This window comes from Lepisma saccharinum, chromosome 1, assembly GCF_977018435.1.
Source record: "Lepisma saccharinum chromosome 1, izLepSacc3.1, whole genome shotgun sequence".
NCBI classification, from domain to species: Eukaryota; Metazoa; Arthropoda; class Insecta; order Zygentoma; family Lepismatidae; genus Lepisma; species Lepisma saccharinum.
Genome location: NC_139229.1, coordinates 197,546,087 through 197,573,230, shown reverse-complemented (window position 1 = coordinate 197,573,230; position 27,144 = coordinate 197,546,087). Strand labels below are relative to the sequence as shown.

At 39.0% G+C, this 27,144-nt stretch overlaps 1 protein-coding gene across 1 annotated transcript in view; it reads right to left on the bottom strand.

Annotated features, from left to right (window-relative positions):
• Positions 1-24,834, bottom strand: part of LOC145991112 (uncharacterized) — a 35,855-nt gene extending 11,021 nt beyond the window's left edge. The window contains exons 1-2 of the mRNA XM_083126878.1: positions 24,677-24,834; positions 14,218-14,373 (exon numbers count right to left, since the gene is read on the bottom strand). Of these exons, the coding sequence (XP_082983004.1) occupies positions 14,218-14,373; positions 24,677-24,787 (267 nt within the window). The 5' untranslated portion in view covers positions 24,788-24,834. The remainder of the gene's footprint in view (positions 1-14,217; positions 14,374-24,676) is intronic.
• Positions 24,835-27,144: the final 2,310 nt, after the last annotated feature.

The following is a 27,144-nucleotide window of genomic DNA, read 5'->3' as shown; positions in this document are numbered from 1 at the left end:
CATTTTCCATTAAAAAACTTCCATCAATGTTCAAATACATTTTCTAGTTCGGTTAGATCGCATGGTTACCTTATTTATGATGTGTTGTAAAATTAATTTTTTTGGAGAACAGCTGCAGATATGCCTGGATAACTGATCATTTATTTGATACTAAGTAATTGGCCAATCTAGTCGCCAAACTTGATACGTCATCTGGGGCTTGTCTGGTAGGTGAACGTATTCAGTGACTGTGAGATTGTTCTTTCATTGTTGGCATATACAGTTTCTGAATAGGTCTAGCAGGTGTAACAAATGAATTTTACATGAATAACTAGTACGACGTTCAAAATCTAAAGAAGCGTTATGTTTCTTTTCTGTTTGGAGTACTGACAATTGCACAAGTATTAGCGATATTCTCTCATTGACTAAGAAACTACCTGATTCTTAAGAGCCCGTATCAGCGTCACTCGAAAAAGCACCGGACAGATGTCAAATTTTCTTCCTAGTCTTGCCAATATTGATTCCATTTCCCCCTTCGAACGCAAATCCATTGCATGGTAGACCGTTTGAGACTTTACTGGTGGGAGGGTTGCTTTGTCGAAAGAAACAGAAGACAAGGTTCCCTGTCCGCTACTCACCCCCCCCCCCCCCCGCCTGGAAGGTCAGGCTCTGACCATAAAAGACCTTTCTTTTGAGCCCTCACGTTTATAACTCCGAGCCGAGAGGGTTTCTGTGACAGGACAACACTTTTTCCGAGTGTCTGAAAGAAGAAAAACACACATTGACGAACATCGCAATACAACTTACATGTAATAGAGCCAAGGACTATTTAGGGGAGGCGGGGTGTCCAGGGAGCCCGAATCTTCCGCGAGAGACTTACGAAGTACTAAAATTAAATTATGTAAATATGCTTGTTTTGATTAGCATCTGTCGTATAATCGAGAGAGGTGTATTTCCGTCAAACTTATTGTAAGGGAAGGATTACATTGGGGTCATACAACTTTGGATGACTGTATCAAAGAAGATTTATACACACCACTACCTAAGTAATATGCTTAAATATTAAATTAAGAGCTTTACTTTTCGCCAAATGGATCTAACATCCTTTTTCGTTATTCAATATATATTCAATTCCTTATCTGTTTCACAATCACTTTGCCAGTCAGTTGTTTTTATACAAATTGAAGCGATCTTAACTATTCATGAGCTAGATAATGAATACGTGCTATTATATTCCTATTCTTATGCCATCTTTTCCCATTCATGTGATAACAATATTAATTAATATTTTAATATTATTAATTTAATATTACTGTTATTTTAACTTGTTTTTATTATTAGAAGAAGGTACCAACATCATAGGCGTGCACAGACCCTCTGATAAGGGGGGGTGGCAAAAACCTTAAAAATTAAGTCAGATCGGCAAAGAAAAACCTCATTTCTTCTCACTGTTTTAGTTTTTTGAATTGATGTGATATATATATATGTGTGTGTGTTCGCGCGCGCGAGTGTGTATATTATATATATATATATACCTAGGTATTAACATATTATTTAAATACATTACGTAATCTATTCATCCGCCCCTTAACAAACCAACAGCAAAAATTATATAGATTGTCTCTGAAATGTGAGCGCTCGTTTTCCTCAAAACCAAACTGTTATAGCAGCAACTGTCTGAATTACTTATTCGTTCTTACTTTCTTTCTGGTAATTTACAATGTATTGGAGAAAAGAAACTGCGAGCGAAGCGAGGAAGAAAATTTTTCGATCCAAATTTTTGAAAGTTGAAAACAGTATTGATTTAGTAGGGCGCAAAAAAATTCATGGGACGGCATGGCATTCTCTTTTACAATTTTTCTCAATCAGATTGTTCGGCGCCCAGTGCCAACTCCCGCTACTTCCTAGCTACGGCTCGGAAGTTGACAAGACTGCAAGAAAAGCAGGTACCCCGAGCGAAGCGAGAAAGAAAATTTTACGAAATGTATTTTTATTTGTATAAAATTTAAAGTCGAGGGGACAATTGTCCCTCTGTAACCCCCTGCAAGTGATCCTGACCCTCTGGAAGAAATAATGCAAGATGGACGTGAAAACTAATTCTGTCTTGAGTATCCTTTTGTCCTGCTACTAGTAGATTCTGCTAGTCTTGCTTTCTTTTAATTCAACGATTTCCGTCCAAGGTTGGAAAAAGGCATAAGCAATGCCCCCCTGTCCCATTGTGGTTGCGCCATTTCCTTTTAGAGTATAATATTGTTTAATAACAGCGACAATATTGCTCTCCACTAAATTTCTAGGTGAAAGTATAATAATATAGGGGCATGGAACGTCTGGAAGAGGGGCAAGGATGACCACACCTTCAAAACGAAGGTCAACCTAAAAGTATATATTTCACAAGTATAATTAGATTTCAGTCATAGTAATTTACATTAATTATTATGTAATGGGGACGCAGGAATGCGATAATTTCAAATTCAAGTGGTGTTTTTAGAGGGGACAGCACTAGTATTGGGGTAATATGCCCCATGAAAAAAATACCTTTCTTGTCCCTTTGTGGAAAAATCTGCGAACGTCCGTGATTAGGGGGCAATCCCCCCCCCTCCCGTGCGCACGCCTATGACCAACATATATGGAATAGTTTATAACATCGACTAGCAGGATATCTCTCCTGTATGGTGCTGTAAACTAGGGAAATAATGACGATGTTTTGTAGTAGTGCATAGTTATTCAGCCTGTTGCGACACATGTGCAGAACAGGCGGAAGACATTCTATTGTGTTTTCTGCAGTTGGTGGATTATCCTAGGTGAGATGATTTTGATGTTCTTTCTTTTCTTAACGTAATAAAAACGTGTCTTGCAACCTAAGGCGTCGTGCTTTGTGCTCCGCCTGAGGATGAATTATATGATGAAACTGATGAACGGACACTCACAAAGAGCATCCATGCCGGGATTCGAACTCCCGGATGTGCTAACCACTCCATCACAGAGGCCAGTGCTAATGCACATGAATATCACTCCAAGTTAGTCATTTGAAATCATTGGGAAAGTCGTGTAGTTAGTAAAATGTGTACTTTTAGCATTTTTGATACAATTAAAACTATTTACAGCCAATGCATATTACTCATATTGAACCGGAACAACGAATTTGTGAATTTACTACAGGTCTTTTCAAACATCCGCAGATAAGGCTAATACAGTTTCTTGTTCATATCTATCATAGTTATCCTGAAATACACGTATGTCAGTTTTCACGTGGCTTACTAGTTTCCAGATATGCTTGATTCTGTTAACTGTTTACTCCTATTATTCATAGTTGCGAACTATCTCTCCGGATCCGAGCATGTATGTGAAAAAGAACTGAATCACTCCGCTCCGGAGGGCTCCTTTAGTACCACCGCGACCTAGCTCCGAAACCCTGCCTGCTGGCAATCGTATAATTGTCAGCGATGTTCTCTCCATCCTTTCATCCTTGGGTTCGAGTCCTCGTTGAGCCTGCATTTTTCACTGAAAATTCTACGTAAGTTATGGTTGTAGCGAAATCCGGATTGTCTCCGAAATGGGGAGATTACCACCGAAATCCGGATTCTCTCATTTTTCCATCGGATTCCCGAATAGTAAAAAAAAAATATCTGGATTTGGCCATTTCTACTTCACACGTCTTGCGCGAACACTGACCTGCTGATGTGTAAGTGGAATTATCAGTGTGATAATTCCTAGTAATTCAGACTTCATAACATTCTGGTAGAAAAATGTGCAGAACAAATTCTCGAGTTAGTAACCTCAAAGTTGTCTTTTCGACAGAATTTGCTCTTTCTTTTTTAACTTCGGACGGAAATGCATGGTAAAAAAATCAGAATTTTCAGTTTTCATGAGATAATTTGGAAATGTCTTTACAGGACAATAATACATCATCATCACTGGCACTGAGATATGGATCTCATACAAAAATAATTTATATACACGAATACAAGAACAGGGGAAGAACACAGAAACGAGCACTGCCGGATCTACAAGCAGCAAGACCCCGCAGTGCGGGGGTGGGGGCAGAGACAAGTAAGTCTCTAGAAGGCCCTCAGTGATTGACATAGTATAGGGTTCGTATATGCGTATTTAAAAACTAAACTTAATTACTCAGGGGTTCAGAAACGAATACAAGATATACAGGTAACGGCAGTGGCGGCGAGGGGGACAGTCGGCCCCCACTTTTCGCCACTTTTGTCCCCCCACTATGCTAAACCGTACAGTATCTACAATGGGAAATATACTGTCCCCCCCCCTCGGTTTTGGAACCCAATCGCCGCCACTGGGTAAAGGTAAAGTTAAAGTTCCCTGTGCATATAGAACCGTGCCATGACGACCACTTGGAACACACCAATGTGTTTATATATGAGTTGTTGAGGGACTTTTGAATCACCCTCTAGGCTCTTAGATGTGACTTTGTCAACATGAGATCAAGAACTTCACACACACACACATGCATTATACGAGGCGCATCCAGAAAGTAAGTTTCCCTATTTTTTTTTTAAAAAAAAAACAACAACACAGTTTCAGGAAACCATTTATTGGCAACAGGTACAGCAAAGGTTCAGCTATTTTTCAACATAGCAACCACCAGAATTGAGACACTTGTCGTATCGTGGTATCAACTTTTGGATCCCACTGTCGTAGAACTCTGCCGCCTGTGAATGGAACTAGCGTGTGACAGACGTCTTCAGCTCTTCGTCGTTGCCAAAACGCTCACCGGAGGACAGGAATTTCTTGAGGTGCAAGAAAACGTGAAAATCGCTGGGAGCCAGATCACGACTGTAAGGTGGATGATCAAACAACTCCCAGCAAAATTCCGTCAAAACAGCTGCTGTGTGCCGAGCCGTATGTGGACGAACATTGTCATGGAGGAGCACAACACCTGCAGTAAGCATGCCACGCCTCTTGTTTTGAATGGCACGTCGCAATTTCCTTAGTGTTTCACAGTAATGGTCAGCGTTCACCGTTTCACCTCTGGGGAGGAAGTTAATGAGCAAAATGCACTTCCTGTCCCAAAACATCACTTTCTGTACCGACAGCGTCTGTTTGAATTTCTTCTTGACCGGAGATCCACTATGCCGCCAATGCATTGACTGCTGCTTGGTTTCCGGGGTGAAGTGCGAAATCCACGTCTCATCGCCCGTGACGATCCTGTCGAGGAAATCATCGCCGTCATCATGGTACCGTTGCAGGAATGTCAGTGCTGCTCCTGAACGTTTCATTTTGTGTTCGGGTGTCAGGTTTTTCGGCACCCACCTGGCACAATTTTTTGAACAGCAGGCGCTGCGTGACAATCTCATGCAACACGGATCGCGATATAGATCCACCAAGCTTTCTGAAACCTCGGAAAATATGCGAACTAACCGGCCTCCCCCACCCCCTTCTTTCACCCCCGGTGTTTGCTCTGGTGCTGGTCAGGCAAGGACCTTCCCACTTCCGCTGACACAGTGTTGCTAATTTTACTCTCTTCAAGAATTCGAGGAGTGTTGTTGATGTGCGTAGACGTGTTTTTGAGTAGGCTAAGTGTAAAGTGTCGAAAGTTGTGCACAGCAGTGAGCGAAATTTGCTACTACGAATCATCGAGAAGGGTGGAATTATCCTCGCGATCAACCCCTAAAGAGAGCAGTATATCTAACGGGCGCTACAATGCCAAGGGTCCCGGGTTCGAATCCCGGTCGGGCTTGGTTGTTTGTGAATGTCCTTTCATCAATTTCATCATTTCATCACTCATCCCCATCTTCGCAAATTAGCCAAGAGGCACAAAACGTGAAGTAAAATAAACTAAATCAAATCAAAATATCTAACGGGACTGTTGGAGTCATTGCTTAAAAAACTGAAAAGAGAGAAAAAAGATTTACAAACCCCTGACCAGAAATTGTCCATGAAATGTACGTAGTGAAAAGAGAAGTTCCTACAATATTGAAACTTTTAGCTATTGCTAAGGAAGAAATTAATTATCAGGGGGGGCGAGAAACATTACGGAAAATTATGAAACAAATCGGCTTTAAATTTAAAAAATGTAGAAACTCTCGCTTAGCTCTGGTTGAACGAAGCAACATTGTGGTTTGGAGAGCAAGATATCTTCGTGCGATCAACAGATTCCGCAACGAAGGGAGGCCTGTTGTTTACATTGATGAAACTTGGATTCATGCTTTTTTCTTTTTTTTTTACATAATTTTTTTTTATAGTTTACATAATTTAGAATATTAATCTTATGTGTTTAAATTGTTGATATCCTTCTGCGAGACAGCAGGCGTTTTTAACTTTAGTGTCCCCCTCCCTCCTCTCTCTTATGCTATATTATTTGAATTACCACATCTAGAAACGAAACTTAATATTCGGCCTGCATATTTGTTTACTTGCAAACCTTTCACGGCACACGCCCACTTCTAGATTTGGCAACACAGGGGGAAAACACGTGTTTCTGCCATCCCTTCCCTTGCCCTAGAGTTTCCGAGCTCCCCTCCTAAACATTCGACACTAGCGCCACTTGTTTCTGGCCAGGGTTTCAAATAAGTTGGTGGATCTATATCTGCGGGAAAAGGCTACTCAACTCCGTAATCGTGAAGCGGTTCTCTACGATGCGCTGCCGTACCAGCTCAACCAGATCATCAGTGATGATCCACTGCGCTCTTCATCATGGACACTTTGACGACCTTCCGAAAACTGCGGACACCAGCGACGCACCATCTGCTTACTCATAATGTTCGGCCCATAGACCTCACAGAGCTGACGATGAATGTCAATTGGCGCAATGCTTTGTGCATTCAGGAACTTTATCACCGACCGAACCTCGCATGCGGCGGGAGAAGGAATACGAGCTTCTATTTCGGACCACTGCTCCCTCGCTACTGGCATGCGGCGGGAGAAGGAATACGAGCTTCCACTTCGGACCACTGCTGCCTCGCTACTGGCGCCGGGCGGGATCTGTCCGCCTGGCATATGATTGATACGTCTTAGCTCTGCTGCGCATGTGCAATTTACACGGCTCATTATGTTTACTTTCACAGGAAAAAAATAGGGAAACTTACTTTCTGGATGCGCCTCGTAATATACATACAGACACACAAACACACACACATATTATAAATAGAGCGTAGAGGGTATGTTTGTGTTTATGTTTGTGTGTGGTAGGTTGGTAGAGGGTAGCCTTTGGTCCGTTGTTGTACCATGCAGATCTGCAGCTGCCACCTCCAACCACGATTTTACGTACAACACGTTGTAATAATCTTGCGATCTTATAAAAGCAGGAAATGTACTTGAACATTGCAATGGCCTTGCCCTAAGGGAAGTTAATTTTCGATCGCAAGGCGTCTACCGTACTATAAAAATCTGGGGGCTACAGGGAGCTTAGATCTGTTGTTGGGGTTTCATCCCCCCTAACCTCCTTGTAGCTCCGTCCCTGGCTGTATGTATTTCGTCCAATGAGTACAAGCTAGCAAAACTGTGAATTTCAACAAGATTGTAGATAATTCTGCAGCTGTTCATAAAAACAGACGTATTTTATTAGTTTCTTGCTGTGGTTCATTTTCCCATTTCAGCAAAAAAGTATTCACACTCTTTGCATACGGTGAGTAAATGTGGGGGAAGGAAGAAGTTCCCCCTTAATAGTCTCACTTAGAAATTTAGTGCAGAGGAATCTAATAACCGTTCTTAAACAACATTATGCTTTTATAGAAATACAAGTATATACTATTTTCAAACCTACGAAAGTTCCAAGTAACTACTTAAGGAAAGGGTAGTGAATTACTTCCTATGTAATTGGACTCTCCCACTAGCAAATTTCTTATTAACACCTCCACATATTTCATTCTGTAATTGTATTATCTGTATGTGTCTGCAGAATAAATTGCCCATATATTGCACATGAATAAATTATGTGTAGTTCTTTTGAATTTGCGGTACTAAACCACGTTTATACGTACATTAGTCTTTGAACGACAGATATGGAAAATAAAGCGCCAGCAGAGAACAATGGTGCCACTGAAGTTGAAATTCATCTAATAAAGTGATTTTAGGTGGGTCGGGACACACACGACCCTGTTTTGTTCCCACCAATGTAATAAATACAGTGAGATGGAATGAGGGCTTTATTTCGTCAGCTGAACTCTTATCAAGGCCCTTGCTCCCCATAATCGGAGGATCTGAGACAGAAATAGTGTTATTTGTCGTATATCCAGAAAGTTGATTGATTTGCTTTATTTTACTTCGCTTTTTGTGCCACTTTTGGCCAATTTGCGAAGATGGGGATGAGTGATGATATGATGAAATTGATGAATGGACACTCACAAACATCCGTGGCCAAGCCGAAATTCGAACCCGGGACCCCTGGCGTCGTAGCGCGATGTGCTAACCACTCCCCCACGGTGGCCGGCCCCAGAAAGTTGAAAGTGAATGAAATTTTTATAGTGTGTTTTGTATGGTCATTATCAATAGTAAGTCTGTCATATTATTCAACTAAATAACGTATTTGGAAAAGAAAAAGCAACATATAATTAATGTATTTTATTTTACATAAGACCTATGCCTAAAAGTATTTTTGTATATGATGACACAGAACTATCTTATGTTGTGACTTCTTTGGGTCTGACTGTAATATATATATATATATATATATATATATATATATATATATATATATATATATATATGTAATTTGTGATAAAATAACACAGTAAAGTATTAAGTAAATATATTTTATCCCCCTACTTACAAATCATGAAAGGAGTCAAATTCGAAATTAAGTTGAACGGACGTTCAAAATGTTTAAAAATAGCACTATTTCCATAACAGGTCATCAAGTATTTTTTACCATTGACCCTCAGAAATATCTCAAACTGACAATGAACGTTCATTGAACTTATTTATGATCGACAGCTAAAAAGTCATTAATTTGCGTGGCTGGTTGATAATCGACCACCAGATAGAATTTACACAATATTTACCTAAAAACTTTGAGTAAAGTCACCTTCCCCCTAAAAAAAATCCCTTGGTAATGGACTTTCGTGTTCTCACAAAAAAAAAGTTATAATTTGGCACAATTTTTCTTTTGCAGGCCAACCTTTTGTAAAGGTGTACTTGAGTCTGTGCAACCAGCCCTTCCCATTTGTGAACAATATACTGGGGAAATCCACCGTTCTTCACTGTTGTCATTGCACTACAACCCCATCGTGATTTAGTATTAGGATATAGCGTAGTGAAGAACTGTTTACAAGCATCGCCCAAACCATTGATTCTCCCCCAAAACCTTTCCCTGCATTCTTTTTTCTTTTCCTAGCTCTCAGCATGCGGTTTTCTTGGAAGACCGACCGATTGTAAAAGAAAAAAGGGCCGTGGAGGGGGGGGGGGGGGTTGAGCGCGAGCGGTACAGAGGGGGAAACGGCTAGCGCGACCAGCTTAGAAAAGTCGAATTTAAAATTTACATACATTGCTCTGTACGTCGACAAACTACAGACATTCTAAAGAAAATTATGTAAGATCAGTTTCATTTCTTTGCTGTAAAAGAACAGTTGAAGCTTTCTTGCGCTTTAAAATGTTGATTTAAGTTATTACATATAATTGGCGAGCAAGTGAATTTTACGAAATTGAGATAAGGAAAACTACGTAATAAATAATATATTTGAAAAAAGGCTGCGCGACATAACTAACTTCATATTTGATCTTTAACTCAGTAAAATTTAAATGCCACACACTTGACTGTTCGAGCACAGAAGGTCGACGCAAGAACCTATTTTTTAGGTATCGTCACCAGCGGTGATACGGGCTCTTAAATGCTAACATAAAAATTGGGCTCCCAGCCCCGATAGTCTAGTTGTAAACCTGATGTCAAGGGGTCCTGGCTTCCATCCCCGGTTGAGGTTAACATTTCATTTAGTGGTTCGGTTGGGATTTCACTAGAAACTGTAGCTCTCGTGAATACTGTAGCTCTCTGTGCGTATTGTGGACCTTAATACAAATCTAATCAACTAAACATTGCAATACAGTGCGAAAATCAGCATGCTTGGACAATTTTATTGCTCGCAGTCTTAGTCCTACATCTTAATTAAGTATCATTTGTAAGGTTAGAAAGGAATTTCTGCAGTACCGTCAAAGTGGTATCCGTGCAGGAGAATCAATCTTTGATCCAATTCGGATTTTCACTAATCAAAATGCTCAGTGCAAGGGTTACAACCTTATTAATTGCTTTTATGTCAATATATTTGTCTCCTAATGGAGGTGAATTTGTGGTGAAAATATGTTTGTTCCTTAAGAGTGGCACCTCCTATGTCGACGGTATTTCTCGTATCCTCCCCACTTTTAGCCTTAAGACCTGAATTTCACTCATTGAGCAAGAAAACGTAAGATATTTCATCATGATAGCAGAAAATATAATATAATTAACACATTTTCTATTCAAGGGTGGTGTTGTTTATTTCATGCCTACTTTATTAAGTTAGTACCACTTTTCTGAAGCACAGAAAGCTACAATCTTTTGCCGCTCCCTTTTGTTGTGATTTGGACAAATTAGAGTTATGGCACACTAAGAGGTAGAAAGAAACCAAAAATAAAGACCCTTCAGCACCTCCTTGCAATGGTTGAAACATTAGAAACTGCCTTTTACGAACTTTACAAGCTTTGAGTTATTGAAATGTGCATACCCCATCAACAGCTTTTACCAGCAAATCAGGTGTTATCTTCGTAATCAAACTGGTAACGAGAGGTTGAGTGCTCTATCTATTCTCTTTGAGAAAGAGCTTGCAAAATCTTTGGATTTAAACAAGGTTATATCTGCTCATGATAATATACGTATCTTATCGTATTTCTTGATGTCGTTGATTTTCTCATTTCAGCAAAAAGAAAGTACTCAAACCCTTTTCATAGAAATAGTGTTATGTTTATATTTATACGTTTATCCGTAGCTTTTATAACGTATTTTGTACTGTTTATATGAATAGTAATTTGTAAGTCTGTGATATTATTCCACTCAAAAATTGCTTTAGAAGAGACAACAATAAAATTATTACATTTTACATGACATGAAAGATCCATGCCTAAAAGTACTTTTGTGTTTGATTTAACAAAATGCAGTGATATATCCTTCGATCTAACTGTAAAATATGTCACTGTTAAAAATATACAGTAGAAATGTTCTACGTAAATATCTCTTTTAGCTGGGATAAGTTAGCCCCCCGAGAATTTGACTCCGAAATCTTTAGGCCCCCCCCCCACACTTATTTCAGGCTGGCGCCGTCACTGCTATGACAAATGCCTGAATCTTCACGGCGATTATTTCGAAAAGTAACCAGTACATAACTTTCGGTAATAAATTCATTTTGTTACTTACACCTGTCTTTTTTTTACTGTCCATCGGAGGTTGAAAAAAAATGGCCCTTGTATTTCGAGGATGCAAATTTAATTTTTGATTGGCTGTGGAAGAAACGTATTGCAATAGCCGAAATCATCCTCACAAAGTTTGCAACGAGCAGCACTTGCGAGATGGTCGACGAAGGTTTAAAAATGTCATTATTGACGTTGAATTAAAAATCCGTTAACGATCATGAGCGAGATATATACGTGAGAGTATTGTAGTATAAGGTACAATAGTCTCGTTTTCTGACAACAAGGGAGAATTATTTAAAAGAGCGTAAATGTGGAAGAGAAGATGATACGACCATTTTTAATACAGATTAAATTCATTTTATATAAGATTATTAACCATATGTAATAAATAACAAATAAGATATGTATGTAAAATATACAGGGTGTCATTTTAATGGCGCCCACGGACCACGGAAACGTATAAAGGACATCAAAACAAACAACTTTTCTCAAACAACTCAAACAACTTTTTTTCGTTGGTGCGTCGATTCGACGCTACAGCCGTTCAAAAAAGACCGTTTTGCCGCCTGGATGCTGGCAACCCAACACAACATTTGATTGCATTTGTGACGTCATATCCCGAGGTGAAGCGATGCGTTCCAGGGTTGCCAGGAACACTCATATTCTGTGAAATATGACATAGCTACAATCAGCCACATTATGTACCGTAAAACAAAGCGAGAAAACACGTTCTGTAACCTAACAGGGAGTAAACAAACGATACGAAAAATGGTAGAAAGAAAATAGAATTCAAGTGGAAGTGGTCATATCGAATTTTGTCTCAGCTAACATATAAAATGTATGCAAATCTAGTTACCAAGTTGGCATCTACAATTTCGTCTATCCACTTCGTCCTTCTGATACTAGTTGTCTGTGACACACTGAAGGTAAAAAAAAAAAATATGTAAAGTACTCCCCTGTGCATAGCACTACGCCATGAAGGCGTATAGGGGTAACGCCCCACACTTTATTGATCCGGTCGTGAGTGGGGGTGATGTGATCAGCATCACGCCCCTGACCGCCTTTACCCCCCAGGGTTTCCCCCAGGTACCCATGTTATTCGACGCTGGGTGGGCGCCGGGGCCGCTTCCATCGTTAGAAAAGTTCCCGGATTTGAAGCAGCCGGGGATCGAACCCGGGACCTTTAGCATGGTAGTCAGACGCGTTACCGACTGAGCCACCGCGGCCACCGTGGTGACACACTGAACAGAGGACAAAATATAAATGAAAGAATTCAAGATTCCAAAGGTAAGCAACACATAATATAATGTATATTCAGGGCATTATGAGGCAAGTGACAAAAATGGTTGAAAATACAGGGATATAAGTAGTAGCAATACAAGCTCTCCGACGACTGTGCTTATCTACGCACCGGATACACATGTAATAGTTTGCAACTGTGAACAGGACAGTATATTCGCTACTGAATCATCACTAGATTGTTACTGTGGTTGTACGTGTTTTAGCCGTAATGCAACAACGTGAACCTCGGATACTTCCGTTATCAGCACAAAAGTACCACAAGGCATCTGGACACAAACCTGTAGATATCAACCTTGCAACGAGATTTGCAAATATTTGACATATAGCTCGGCGTAAACAGCCACATGTAAGCTGTAAGTCCAATAAAATGTATTGTTGTTGATATTTGACATTCAGGCTGAGACAAAATTCGATATTGACACTTCATTTTGAATACGTTTTTACCATTTCTCATATCGTTGGTTCACTCCCCCTTCCCCTGAGATGACTTCTGATCTTCTGACTTGTAGGCTATGATGTTCGGTCTAATGGACGAGTTTCTCGCTTCGTTTTACACCTAATCATGTGGTTGGTAGTTTGTCAATTTTCATAAATTTTTTGTGTTTTCCTTGCAACCCTGCCTTGCGCTGTTTCGCCGCAGGAAATGGCATCAGAGATACGATCAAATGTTGTGTTGGGTTGCCAGCATCCAGGCGGCAAAACGGTCTTTTTTGAACGGCTGTAGCGCCGAAATGATGCACCAACGAGAAAAATGTTACTGAGAAAAGTTGTTTGCTTTGATGTCCTCTATATGAATCTGTGGTCCGTGGGCGCCATTAAAATGACACCCTGTATAAAAACAAAAACAACCACCACGCCGTTGTGAAAATTCGTTTGGGGAGACCTGGGGATAATTTAATGAATTTTAGAGAGAATGTAGGCCATTAACAAATTGTACCTGTATTGAAAGGAAAATCTTGGAACTTTTCTGTACAGGGAGGGGAGCCGATCAAGATGTGAAAGAATTATTGTACAGTATCTCTCGGGTGAAACTTGATGTTGAGTAAGATAGTATGTTTCAAGTTTCGATAATTTTTATCCTTTTTAGCAAAATTAAGGTTGGATAACCCATATTTCTCTTTTCTTCTTGTTTCGACTTCGTTGTTTTCTAGTTCTGGGGTTTATCGCAAAGATTATGATAAAATAACGAAGCGAATTGCCCAGGTTTCGAACCTGAGACATCGGACTGGTTCACCATATGTCGTTTGTGGTGCTTTATTTTATGAACGGAGATGAATACATTGAAAAGTAACGTATTTAAATAAAAATTCCAAAAAGTTACTTAATAATATGTATTTTAAGCACCAATATATTTTTAGTAGCCATTTTCATATTTTAGCATGTTTTCAGATACCACACATTTAGGTTAGCAAGCCACATTAGTTCTCTTGAACACAAAGATCTGTATTAATTCATGATTACTCACTTGTTAAGTGTTTGCCCACATTCAATTCAGATTAATTTTCTTACCATACAGAGTCACAAGTTTCAAAATGAAAGAGAATACTTCACGATTCTTAGTAGATAAAAAACTTGATTAATTAAAAAAAATATTACCTTGAAAGACTTGTCAATATCTTCTTCGAAGATAATGGTGGAGTTCACTTCCATGCAAGTCTTATTAATCATCCATGTCTCAGTATCCTTAAACACAAGCTTACCATCCTCGTAATTTTCACAGGGCTTGAATTCATGCAGGGCGACTGTCATTTGCTGAAATATAAATAGGCGCATTATGATCTTAAGTTTATGTATGAATATACATTTCTTCAAGCATTGCACATTATATGCACCGTTATATAGTACAAAGGTGTTTCAAAATTATCTGAAAGATAATAACACATTCCATGAGCAATACATTTTGGAACGGTCCCAGTAGTTTTAAATTCTGCCGCCAGGTGCCAGGCTGACCAGTTGTACAATGGTGAGGAGAAAGGGAGAATGGGTCGGTCGTGAGCGTGCAACGTCAGTTTTGTACGCGATTTCATGAAGATCCTCCACCAAATAACTCTATTAGATTCGCCGCATTAGCGCATTAATTATTATTGATGAGAACATTCTGAAACATGGTAAAACATGCCTGGATGGAGTTAGATTAACGTAATGAAATGTGCAGAGTAATGAAGGGTGCTCACATTGAGCATTTGTGAGTTACCTTTGCAACAATCATTGGCACTTAAACTTGGACAGTTATATTACATATGTGTGAAGTTGTATCTTATTTTCACAATTTATGAATAAAATATAATGGGTTGAAATCGTTGTAATCATTTTGAAACACGCTGTATGTTCTGGATGGTCCAATATCTTGTTACTCCCAGGTGGATATCACAGCAAAACTAATTAAATTTGTTCTTTGCTTTCAGATGGCTGACAAGCAACTGCAGTGTGGAAGAATGGCGAGCAGCATATATATACGAAATGTCATTAATTGAAAATGACTTATACTTTTCATACTATTGGGTGTTGGAGAATTATATTTTCATACAACGCGGCTTAGTTCATGCATGGTTCAACAAATGATAGCCCGTAAGGATGTGAAGCATAGACACCCCGCGCCGGCCCCGAATGTAGTTTGTGCAACATGGTAGACGGGGGACACTGCAGCAGAAAGTAAAAACCGTGGTATTTTTCGAAACAATGGTTTATGCAAGATGGTGCTTGCCCGCATACAGCAACATTGTTTTGGACTTCGTGCATAATCACTTTGGCCTTCGTGTCATGTCCACAGAGAATTGCAGCTATAGAGCAAGTGCAAGCCAACATCATGACCTTTTCCCAGGTATTGGGAGAGGATTTGTGTCGCTGAGTTGTCAATAACATGAGAGTCCGTCTGGAAGTGGTTCTACCACAAGAAGGTGGCAGCGGCGTATACTCTGGGTCACCTAGGTAATCGGAGATGACCCGGCTATATTTTTTTAAAAAGTTGTTCTTTATTTCTTCGCAATATTCTTCCGAACCAATCTTTGATTCACATATTTCTTTTGCTTCCAGCGCGCGAATGTTTTCAACCGTTTGCCGCGGAATGTCCGTGATTCTTTCAGCCACTTTCTCCAGCTGGTGGAATCTGTTGACGTCAGGAGCCACATGAAAGACTTAGTTTACAAGACACCAGTAAACTTGCAAGAAGAGCTCAGGGAGAGGATCTTAACAGCTGGTCAACACATCAAAGACACCATCACATCACGAGTTACGAGACCAAATGTCCGTAAAAACCTGCGTGCCTGCATTCGTAACGGAGGTGCCCACTTTGAGCAAGACGTATAATGTTCTTTAATTGTATTGTTCATTGATTCCATTCACATGAAGATGAATGAAGTATTATGTCTTGTTCACAAATGTGAATGTTACCAACATTTGTACCTTGTTGGATAGCTGATGACACAAGGAAGTAATTTAAGTAATTTGTACGCTTCGTGTCATACCATTTTTTTTACTAATACGTTGCCAAGTAATCTATGAGTGTATTTTTTTTATCATCACTTGTAAGTATAGACCCACCCGTTACTTACATGTGATTGTTATTTGGGACATACTTTTTTTCAACGAACCTCTTATTTGTTAGCTATCAGAAAACGCTGAAATGTGTGCCATACAATGAGTTATGTTTTCTCAATTAATCTTTCTATGTGGAAAATAGTAACTTTTTTAAAAAAACAATAGAAATTCGAATATCTCGAAAACTACTAATTTTCGGACGGGGTCTCATATAGTCAAATTTATTGCAAATTGTCTCTACTTTAACCCCTTTCAGGGAATACATCTAATTACAAGTCACGCTGTATATATACGTACACATATATTAGTTAATTTAAGTTGCTTCCCCCCCTCTTTAGATTAATAACGATCATAAAGATAAAGGATGTATGAATGTAAAATATATAAACAAAAAAACGCAATGATTCCAACTTATACGTAGAACCTCGCCCATCGCAGGGAATATAAAGCTGGGAAAGGGAATTTTTCAGCATCCATAGGGAATTTAATTCTATGTCAAGCAGAAAGGAACCACAATAGAAGATTGGTGCAGGGAATTGAGTGCGTGTTGTAGCGATTCGAGAATTTAATATTTGTTTAGCTGTTAGTGGTTTAGTATTCGTGCTAGTGCTGTGTTTACTGAAGTTAAAGGCAATGGATATAATACAATATTTGCGTGTGAAAATATTTGGAACGGGATGTCTTCCGGAGAAATTGCAAATAGTTAATGTAGGTAGGCCAGTAGTATCTCTTGTACAGTGGCTCTCAAAAGTTTTAGGACAACGACATTTAAAACTAGGCAACCCAACTTACCCAAGGCGTTGTTGGGTTGCGTGTAGAGTTTGTTACGTACCTAGCAACTTTCCTCACCCTTTACTCCTATAGTCGGGAGCATGGAGTCTCTAAGGGTCTACACTGAAACCTATCTTCAGGGTAGGTGCAGAACAAATCCAACCAACGTCGTGAAGTTTTAATGAAAAGTTTATTTACTGCTTGAGTGTTTACAGCCAGTGGTTAGGTAACTCGCAACTGGAACTTGGAGATTAATGGTTAATAGATAATTTCGAACTTTCTAGAAAGGTCAAACTAGGGTGGCCCAAACCTAGGTTTTACAGAAGAGCGGCATTCACCTATTCACTTCTTCCTAGACTTGGAGTTATCACCCGAGATTGCCAATTTAGGTTTTTACAGAAGAGTGGCTTGCACCTATTCACTTCTTCCTAAATTGGAACTTATATCCCATTCGGCTAACCTAGGTTTTACAGAAGAGCGGCATACACCTATTCACTTCTTCCTACATTAGACCGTTCCTATTTGGACAGTCTAGGTCTTTAAAGAAGAGCGGCTTGCACCTATTCACTTCTACCTAGACTGACACCAGAACAGACCCCCTTACGGACCAAATTCCTTCGTATTTATACCCAAACTTCCAGCCTCGAACACCGGTCTTTAGGTAATTTCTTATTACAATACTCTAAATTATAACAGAAAGATATTTGAAAAATACATAGTTTGGCAATTAATAATTTACAAAGAAAGTTTACATATTCATTTGAGTTAACAATTATTTCTTTAACGTTGATAAAATCTTACATTTTGGAAATATACAAATTTAAATGATCCGCCATTATTTAATTACAATTAGGTTAGTTCATCAAACATGGATAATCTTTGATTGGCAAATCTATATTTACATCATAATAAATGCTCGTTGTCTTAAGCGAGCTGTCTTCATTAGATAGTTACAGAAAGGTGAATACATTAGTTCAACAACGCCTTGATTGGCGCGTTCATATTTGCGTCACAACATGTAGTATCACGGACATTAACAATGACTTGAGGTAACACTATATCAAATTCTCTTTTTAACACGGCATTGCAAAGTTACAAAATAAGTAAGGTCGTAACAAGTTAATCTAAATTTCAGGGTTGCCACATGCACAATAGATATTTATAAAATACGCGAAAGAAAGAAATCCAAGTATTATTGCATAAAACTAGAAAAATATATCAGTATTACATTTGTTGCAAATGAGAAATACTTTCTGTTAGAAAGAAAATCGATTTTCTAGTATTTCATAGCTGATGAGTCTACACAAAGGAAAAGATGAGAGATGAAACAGAAGTGGACAACAGAAAGGAGAAGAGGGAAAGCAAAAGGGGAAAAGAAAAAGCAAAGGAGGGAAGAAAATGAAGGACAGAAGTGCATAGGAGAAGTAATGAGGAGAAAGGCAAAAGATGCGAGAAGAGATGAGGAAACTGGAGCAAAGAGAAGAGAAGAGAAGAAGGCAAACAGAATGAGAGAAGAGGAGTTTGGAGAGGAGAGAAGGTGACGAGAAGAGGGGAGTGGAGAATAGAGTGAAACAGAGAAGAACGAAAAGAAGAGGAGAAGAGTGCAGTGGAGTCGGAAATATAGGACAGGAGAAAAGATAAGAGGATTGGAGAAGAGTGGGATGGAGACAAGAGGGGAGAAATGGAGGGAGGGCGATATGAGATAAAGCAGAGGAGAAGGAGGGGAGAGAAGAAGGAGAAGGAGAGGAGAAGAACAGAAAAGACTGGAGACGAGAGGAGGGAAGATGTAGTTGCATACAATATCGTCTCGGCGTCAAAAATTGATGCATTGATCAAATTATCAACATGAAACATTCAATAACATTTTAAAATGTATTGGAGAATGTATTAGATGTGTGCGAAATGCCTTTTGGTTGGGTCAGAGCAAGACAAAAACTTCCACGTAAGATCTTTGATTTTACCTGCGATTATACCACTAAAAACATGAATGTAATTTTAATATTTATAAGAATTATCCAATATTTCTCCACTTCTCGGTTCGTTGAAATGGAGATTTTGTTATTTCCCCTCCCCCCAAACCGTTAATTCCAAACTGAATCATTCCGTTTCACACGGCGTGGACAATGAGCACAATGGGATATGTATAAAACTTATGAAAATTTTCTGCCACCGGAGGGGTTTGAACCCACGACCGGCATGTTCACGATCCTTAACGGTATCCACTACCCTACAAGCTTGCACTCCTGAAAGCAGGTAGAAGCAGCTGACGAATGTGAAATGTAGATCAAACTCTCCTCCTACATGTAATGTGCAAAGAATACTTGTTTGTAACAAAGAAAACGATGGTACTACGAATCGGCGAAAACATTGAATGGGGAATTGCACTTGATAAAAATTGTTCCTTTGATATTTACGGAGGTATCCCTGCATTGAACTTGAGTGGGAAAAGGGGGTAAAATTAGTATGTCCTGAATTGCCACAAACATAAATAGTTATTTCATTAATATTTGTAAATGCCTTCGAAGGAGTACACAATTATTGTTAGAGTATCATAATTCACGATCTTATACATGAAAATATTCCTTTGAACGTGTGTCAATTCATTTATTTGTTTATATATTTTTAGCAAATTTCAGATGCAGAACAATGTAGCCACCGTACACTGCACCATCCTGATAAAATTGGGGAGCTTGAATAGCGTAACCCGGTCTCAGAAATCTCCTATGGGGGATGTTACTGGGTAAACGAGAAATAATCGATCAGACAATTCGATTATCGAAGGCGATAGAAGAATTTCCGGTTTGACCAAGTTTACAATAAGCAAATAGAATACAGATTGTCTTCGAGCTTACTTTGTTAAAAAGGAGCGGATACAATATGAATAACTTGTAATTTTTAAGTGACATAGAGAAACAAAGATACCTCGAAGAAATGGATCAGTTCTCGGAGCCTTTGGATCAAGATTTATGGAACAATAGTAATCTTCTCCGAGACAATGTTGATCCTCTACTAAAGGTTTCGTTGGTATATATACACTATGTGGTCAGAAGTATCCGGACACCCACCTGAAAATAAAGTACAAGTTTGGGCAACCCTCCATCGGGAACACTGGCAAACAATACGGTGTTGGCCCACCCTCAGCCTTGATGACAGCGTTCACTCTCACAGGCATACTTTCAATCAGGTGCCGGAAGGTTTCCTGAGGAATGGCAGCCCATTCCTCGCAGAGCGCCAAAATGAGAAGAGGTATTGATGTGGATCGGTGTAGTCTAGCACGAAGTCGGCATTCCAAAACATCAGAGAGATGTTCTATGGGATTCAAATCAGGACTCTGCGCAGGCTAGTCCATTAGTGGGACGTTGTTGTCGTCAAACCACTCCCCCACAAGCCCTGCAGTATGGACGGGTGCTCGGTGGTGTTGAAAGACACAATGGTCACCCCCGAACTGGTCTTCGACGGTAGGCAGCATGAAAGCTGTTAAAATGTCAACGTAAGCTTGTGCCGTGACATTGCCATGTAAAGCAACAAGGGGGCCAAGCCCCCTCCAGGAGAAACATGACCACACTGTAACCCTACCACCTTCGAATTTCACTGTCGGCACTATAAAGGCTGATAGATGTCGTTCACCAGGCATTCGCCACACCCACACCCTACCATCGGATCGCCACATTGTGTACTGCGATTCATCACTCCACATAACGGTTTTCCACTGTTCTATGGTCCAGTTTCGACGCTCCTTGCACCACACGAGGCAGCGTTTGGCATTTGTCTGTGTGATGTTTGACTTATGGGCAGCTTTTCGGCCATGGAAACCAAGTTGCCGCACCTTGCGCCAAACAGTAATGGTGCTTGGAGTAGATCCTGATGCAGTTCGGAATTCCTGTGTGATGGTGGCGATGGATGATTGACGATAATGCTGTAGGACCCTCTTCAACACTCGATGGTCTCTGGAGGTGAACATGGGAGGTTGGCCTGCACGCTTTTGGGTTGTACATATCCCTTCACTATAACATTGGAAACAGTGGACAGAGGGATGTTTAGAAGGGTGGAAATCTCACACACAGACTTCCTACACAAGTGGCACATCTCCAACTGACCACGTTGAAAGTCTGTGAGTTCCTCAGACCACCCCATACTGCTGTCTCACACTGTCTGCAGACTACTGAGTTCGCTGACTATGTGTTCCATGCGGTAGATGGCAGTACTGTGTCGCCCTCTATGATAAACACACGTTTCGCGGTGTGTCCGGATACTTTTGATCACATAGTGTACATGTATATTAAACAAGAACGTTCATTCGTTTATAGATTAAAAGATTTTTTTACAATAAAAATGAAATAAATAAGAAAAAAAATCTTAAAGGTAAAAAGGAGATTAAATACACCAACGCAAAACAAAGATATTCTACATATATAAAGTGCACATTTAATTTCTCATTAGTAAAACTACAGATCCATTTTTACATAAACGTGTATTTTAAGTTGGTTCTAATTTATGTCTGACCATTTATCATTCTTCATAATTATCGTTCCAATTAATCATTAACATATATATGCCAATTGCATTCACGAAAACGAAAAAAACGGGCACTTCCACGCATATTATGCAGGTAGTTTACTAAAATTTACTAAAAAAAAATAATAATAATTGATACACGTTCAAAGGGATATTTTTTTTTTATTTAAGATCGTGAATTATGATACTCTAACAATAATTGTGTACTCCTTCAAAGGCATTTACAAATATTAATGAAATAACTATTTATGTTTGTGGCAATTCAGGACATACTAATTTTACCCCTTTTCCCACTCAAGTTCAATGCAGGGATACCTCCGTAAATATCAAAAGAACAATTTTTATCAAGTGCAATTCTCCATTCAATGTTTTCGCCGATTCGTAGTACCATCGTTTTCTTTGTTACAAACAAGTATTCTTTGCACATTACATGTAGGAGGAGAGTTTGATCTACATTTCACATTCGTCAGCTGCTTCTACCTGCTTTCAGGAGTGCAAGCTTGTAGGGTAGTGGATACCGTTAAGGATCGTGAACATGCCGGTCGTGGGTTCAAACCCCTCCGGTGGCAGAAAATTTTCATAAGTTTTATACATATCCCATTGTGCTCATTGTCCACGCCGTGTGAAACGGAATGATTCAGTTTGGAATTAACGGTTTGGGGGGAGGGGAAATAACAAAATCTCCATTTCAACGAACCGAGAAGTGGAGAAATATTGGATAATTCTTATAAATATTAAAATTACATTCATGTTTTTAGTGGTATAATCGCAGGTAAAATCAAAGATCTTACGTGGAAGTTTTTATCTTGCTCTGACCCAACCAAAAGGCATCTAATACAGCTTTCCCTTCTTCCGTTCAGCTCGGGCCCTAAGGAAGCATGTTCCACTCTCCCCTTCCCCTCCACGCGGGAGTACAGTGCACAGGAGTCGCGGGTGTGCTCAGGTTATTGAATGTTTCATGTTGATAATTTGATCAATGCATCAATTTTTGACGCCGAGACGATATTGTATGCAACTACATCTTCCCTCCTCTCGTCTCCAGTCTTTTCTGTTCTTCTCCTCTCCTTCTCCTTCTTCTCTCCCCTCCTTCTCCTCTGCTTTATCTCATATCGCCCTCCCTCCATTTCTCCCCTCTTGTCTCCATCCCACTCTTCTCCAATCCTCTTATCTCCTCTCCTGTCCTATATTTCCGACTCCACTGCACTCTTCTCCTCTTCTTTTCGTTCTTCTCTGTTTCACTCTATTCTCCACTCCCCTCTTCTCGTCACCTTCTCTCCTCTCCAAACTCCTCTTCTCTCATTCTGTTTGCCTTCTTCTCTTCTCTTCTCTTTGCTCCAGTTTCCTCATCTCTTCTCGCATCTTTTGCCTTTCTCCTCATTACTTCTCCTATGCACTTCTGTCCTTCATTTTCTTCCCTCCTTTGCTTTTTCTTTTCCCCTTTTGCTTTCCCTCTTCTCCTTTCTGTTGTCCCCTTTTGTTTCATCTCTCATCTTTCCTTTGTGTAGACTCATCAGCTATGAAATACTAGAAAATCGATTTTCTTTCTAACAGAAAGTATTTCTCATTTGCAACAAATGTAATACTGATATATTTTTTCTAGTTTTATGCAATAATACTTGGATTTCTTTCTTTCGCGTATTTTATAAATATCTATTGTGCATGTGGCAACCCTGAAATTTAGATTAACTCTACACGCAACCCAACAACGCCTTGGGTAAGTTGGGTTGCCTAGTTTTAAATGTCGTTGTCCTAAAACTTTTGAGAGCCACTGTACCACAGGTCTTGAACTTAAACTTCCGTGTATAAAAACAAAAATCGGGAATGCACGAGTAACTGGGTACTGGTGTAACTTGAATTTTACACTTCAATTAATATTGAGGGTTTTTATTTCACTACCGAATTTCTTTAATATTCTTTGTTACAGGTTTTTTCTTATAGATTTATTATATTTTCTTGTTTTATTGTTTGAAATTCTAAACGTAGATTAACTGCAAGTGCAATCACAACAATTATTCGACAGTGGTCGCAACAATTAGGTAAAATTTTTCACACATATATTCATACATCCTGTATGAATGTTGAGGTAAATTTTCAGGGTGACTTCAGGGGTGGGTGGATGAATCAAGTGTCAGAGATTACCCACTAGTTAAAACCAGCATAGGCCACTGGAAGGTGGACATATTGAACATGTGCTCCATACTGGCTAGCTCTCCGCATTATAGTAAGAGTAAGCCAAGTTCCTTGTACTACGTATTTTGTATAATAAACAATGTACAAACTATTTTCAATGGATGACATTTCGTGCCCTACCTGTATATGTACACAGAACGGGAAAGCAATAAGGGACGTTCACCACTCTTTGTTTTTCATTTACACAACTTGATAGAGCTTGTCTGCATAAAACCTCTAACATGAAGACAAATTATTTTTTACCTTTAAAATTATACGAAGTAATACTGACCTATAGGTGGGTTTCATGTGACGTCAGGATGCGCTCACCTGCCATGTTTGAGGCCAATTTTATTTGTCGTTCGCAAGGAAATATTCACCACGTAGCGTTGTTTACATTTGCACAAACTGCACGTTTGTTTAAAATAATGGATGTCTGCGTTAGTATATCCCGCCCACCCTCTTGAATTCCGTACCCTTACAAGAACTGACCTCAATTATGACTGCTCGAAGCCACAATGCAACAGTTTGTGACGTAGGTGAAACACACCTTTTGGATCAGTAAATTCGTCAGTGGCTCCGCGGGAAGTAACAACCCTTTTCGACCATTCCGTACATCCTTTTCCAATTGTCAAGCACATGCCATACTGTTACATGTCTTGAACGTTAATCATTACAGACAAACATGCAACATTAAAAGGGTAGAATGTTGAATTTAGTTTCCCTCTAACAAAAAAGTTTGTTTCAATTTCACTTTATGCACAAATAGGTTAATCGGGATTCGGCCTACAGATATAAGTAGGATCCGAACCACGATGCAATGTGCCTCCACAGGATATCGAACCCATGACCTCTTGATTACAAGGCGAAAATGTTACATCTACGCCATAAGAGCGTGCATATCTTTGGTTCGATTTTGTAACATTGAAATACGTAAATGTGGGGATTTAAGTTCATAATTAATTCCACAACGAAGTAAAGTCGTTCTATGTAAAAAAAGAAAAGATCGTGACCAGAATTAGTTGATTTAAAGATAACAATAAAGTGTCTTAAATGCACTTACCACACCCTCTTCTTCACCTTGCTCGCCATCCGTTTCTGCCTGGTCCGATTGCGGATGTCCCTGCACATACAGACAGAGAAGAGCAAGAACAAATCCATGGAACATCTTCATCCTTACCGACCTTGATCTACAATCGTGAGGAGAATTTATCCCTGGAACATTTATGGACTCTTGTTATCAGTGTTCAATCAATCCAGGACATTACACAGTCGCCATCCTGTGGTCGAAGTATGGCGTCATTACGTAGCACTGCAGACAGGAACACACATCCTCTTAATTGTCAACATTACATTTCATGTGATTGCAATCTTCCCACAACTCTTATGCCTGCTCACATATTCTCTCTAGTTTCCGTAGTGTTATTATAGTAGAATATTGTCGTGATGTTGGTAAAAAAAGCGTGGTATTCCATTATTCAAAGTATTACACAAAACGTTACGAAATCTTTGGACAGTTACGCAATGGGCAGTCACATATGTCGCAGAATTAATACAACATATTACACGTAAGAATGGCTACAAGCAAAGTCTTGTAGCTACCACGCTTAAAAAGATAGAGCAGTCTTGTTTCGGCCTCATGGGCCAACAACCAACTCTTGTTACAGATAAAATGAACCAATAAAAAAAATGGGGACAGCATAATGATCACGATAATACAATAAAGATAATTCGAACAAATATACAATCGTATGAATATTATACAATGATAAAATAATACATTGAATTGATTAATATGCATACTGTGGAGTAAAGATAAGTAATAAGTCATCAGTAGTGTGTGTGTGTGTGTTTGGTATGCATTATATGGTGTGTAACTGCAGGTGCAATATTAATATAATATATATTGTCCCAACAACTACATTAACCTACATATTATGTACCTTAATGTAGATGTTGGGACAATATTAAGTTCTATAGGTTTTTTCTTTTCTTAAACTATGGTTGCAAATAATGTTAGTCAATGGTGCAGGGAGTTGGTTCCATTCCCCAATCCCTGTAACAATGAAGGACTTGTTATAGGTGGCGGTTTTATGTTTGGGGATACTTTATTACACAATATCAAAACATGTCAGCCAGAAGGAATGGTGAAGATTACTGTCCTCAATAGACTTCATGGGATGAATAGTATCCATAACAAGTAAAGAAAACTGTATTTCATGTCGTAACACCCTTGTGAGAGCATTGGCCTACCAATCATCCTTTTCATTGGATCCTACGTGGTCAGCGCATCGAATCCTATCGCCGCTGTTTTCTAGCCATCGAGACCAGAGCCCGCTATTTTTGAGCAGTTCCACGAATATGTTAGTCACTACAGGGTCATTCCACATCAAATCAACGCAAGAAACTAAGATTTTGACACCCACCAACTCCGATTTCGATGAAATTTGGTATACACCCTTCCTTCATGGTTGAAAGAAACCCCTTAATTTTTTTTTCACTCTATCTCAAACGGTTTTCATTTTACAGCACTTTGAAATGTCAGCAAATCAGTGTTGTCTGTCACTCTTGAGACCATCGACACAAGATACACTTGCTTACATTTTATTTCTTTTCTCCTTAACTAATCATCAGATCTCTTTGAAATTTTATACAAAGTTCAATGAAATAATGAGGATTTCAGAAAAAAATATATGAGCATTCAAAAAAGTTTACAAATGCCTATAAAAAGAATAATAATGGATTTGTATCCTAATTTTTGTGGTGGGAAAACTAGGTTACGAAAATATGAATTTTCATCATGTGGGTATGATGGAACCAAAAAGTTTTGATGTTGAAAATCATTGCAAAGACATGCTCATTCTCCACAAAAAATAAAATTTTTGTTTTTTTTATTCCTTCTAAAGAAACTTTTACGTTTTTTGGAAATTTCCTAAAATTTCAGGGTCAATCCGTACCAAATGGTCCAGCACTGGTCACTCGACCATTTTTAAAATTTTTAATGTGTTTGTCGTTGTAACCCCTGTAAAGGGTAGTTATAAAGAGGCATTATTTTTCTAAAACTAGACTTCGTTTGAAAATGGCGGTCATTTTTGTTTAATGACTTGCAACATTTTTGGCCTATATAGACAGTTGCGATAATTATGATAACTCAGCTAAGAAAAATTATAGAAATCTGGGGTAAAAAACATTGTTTTCAGTACATTTCAGGCTACATTTAATGTTTGTATCTTTTTTCACCACACCTAATGAAAATGGCTGAAATTTAGGGTGAAATTTGACTGATATTCAATTTTGAAGCGAAATCAATGTATAGGATATATTTTTTTTAGTAGGTAAGAAATGAAATATCAGACCTACAATTTTTCTTAGAGGAAACATGTACATCCAAAGTTTCAGCAGAAAATATTTGACACAGCCGTACACACCTTTTCTTTGATAATAGCTACTAATGGGCTTTCTATGCCATTCGTATGTTGCTATTAATTAATACGTGCAATAATTGTATTTGCATGATAGCTCATTAAAAGT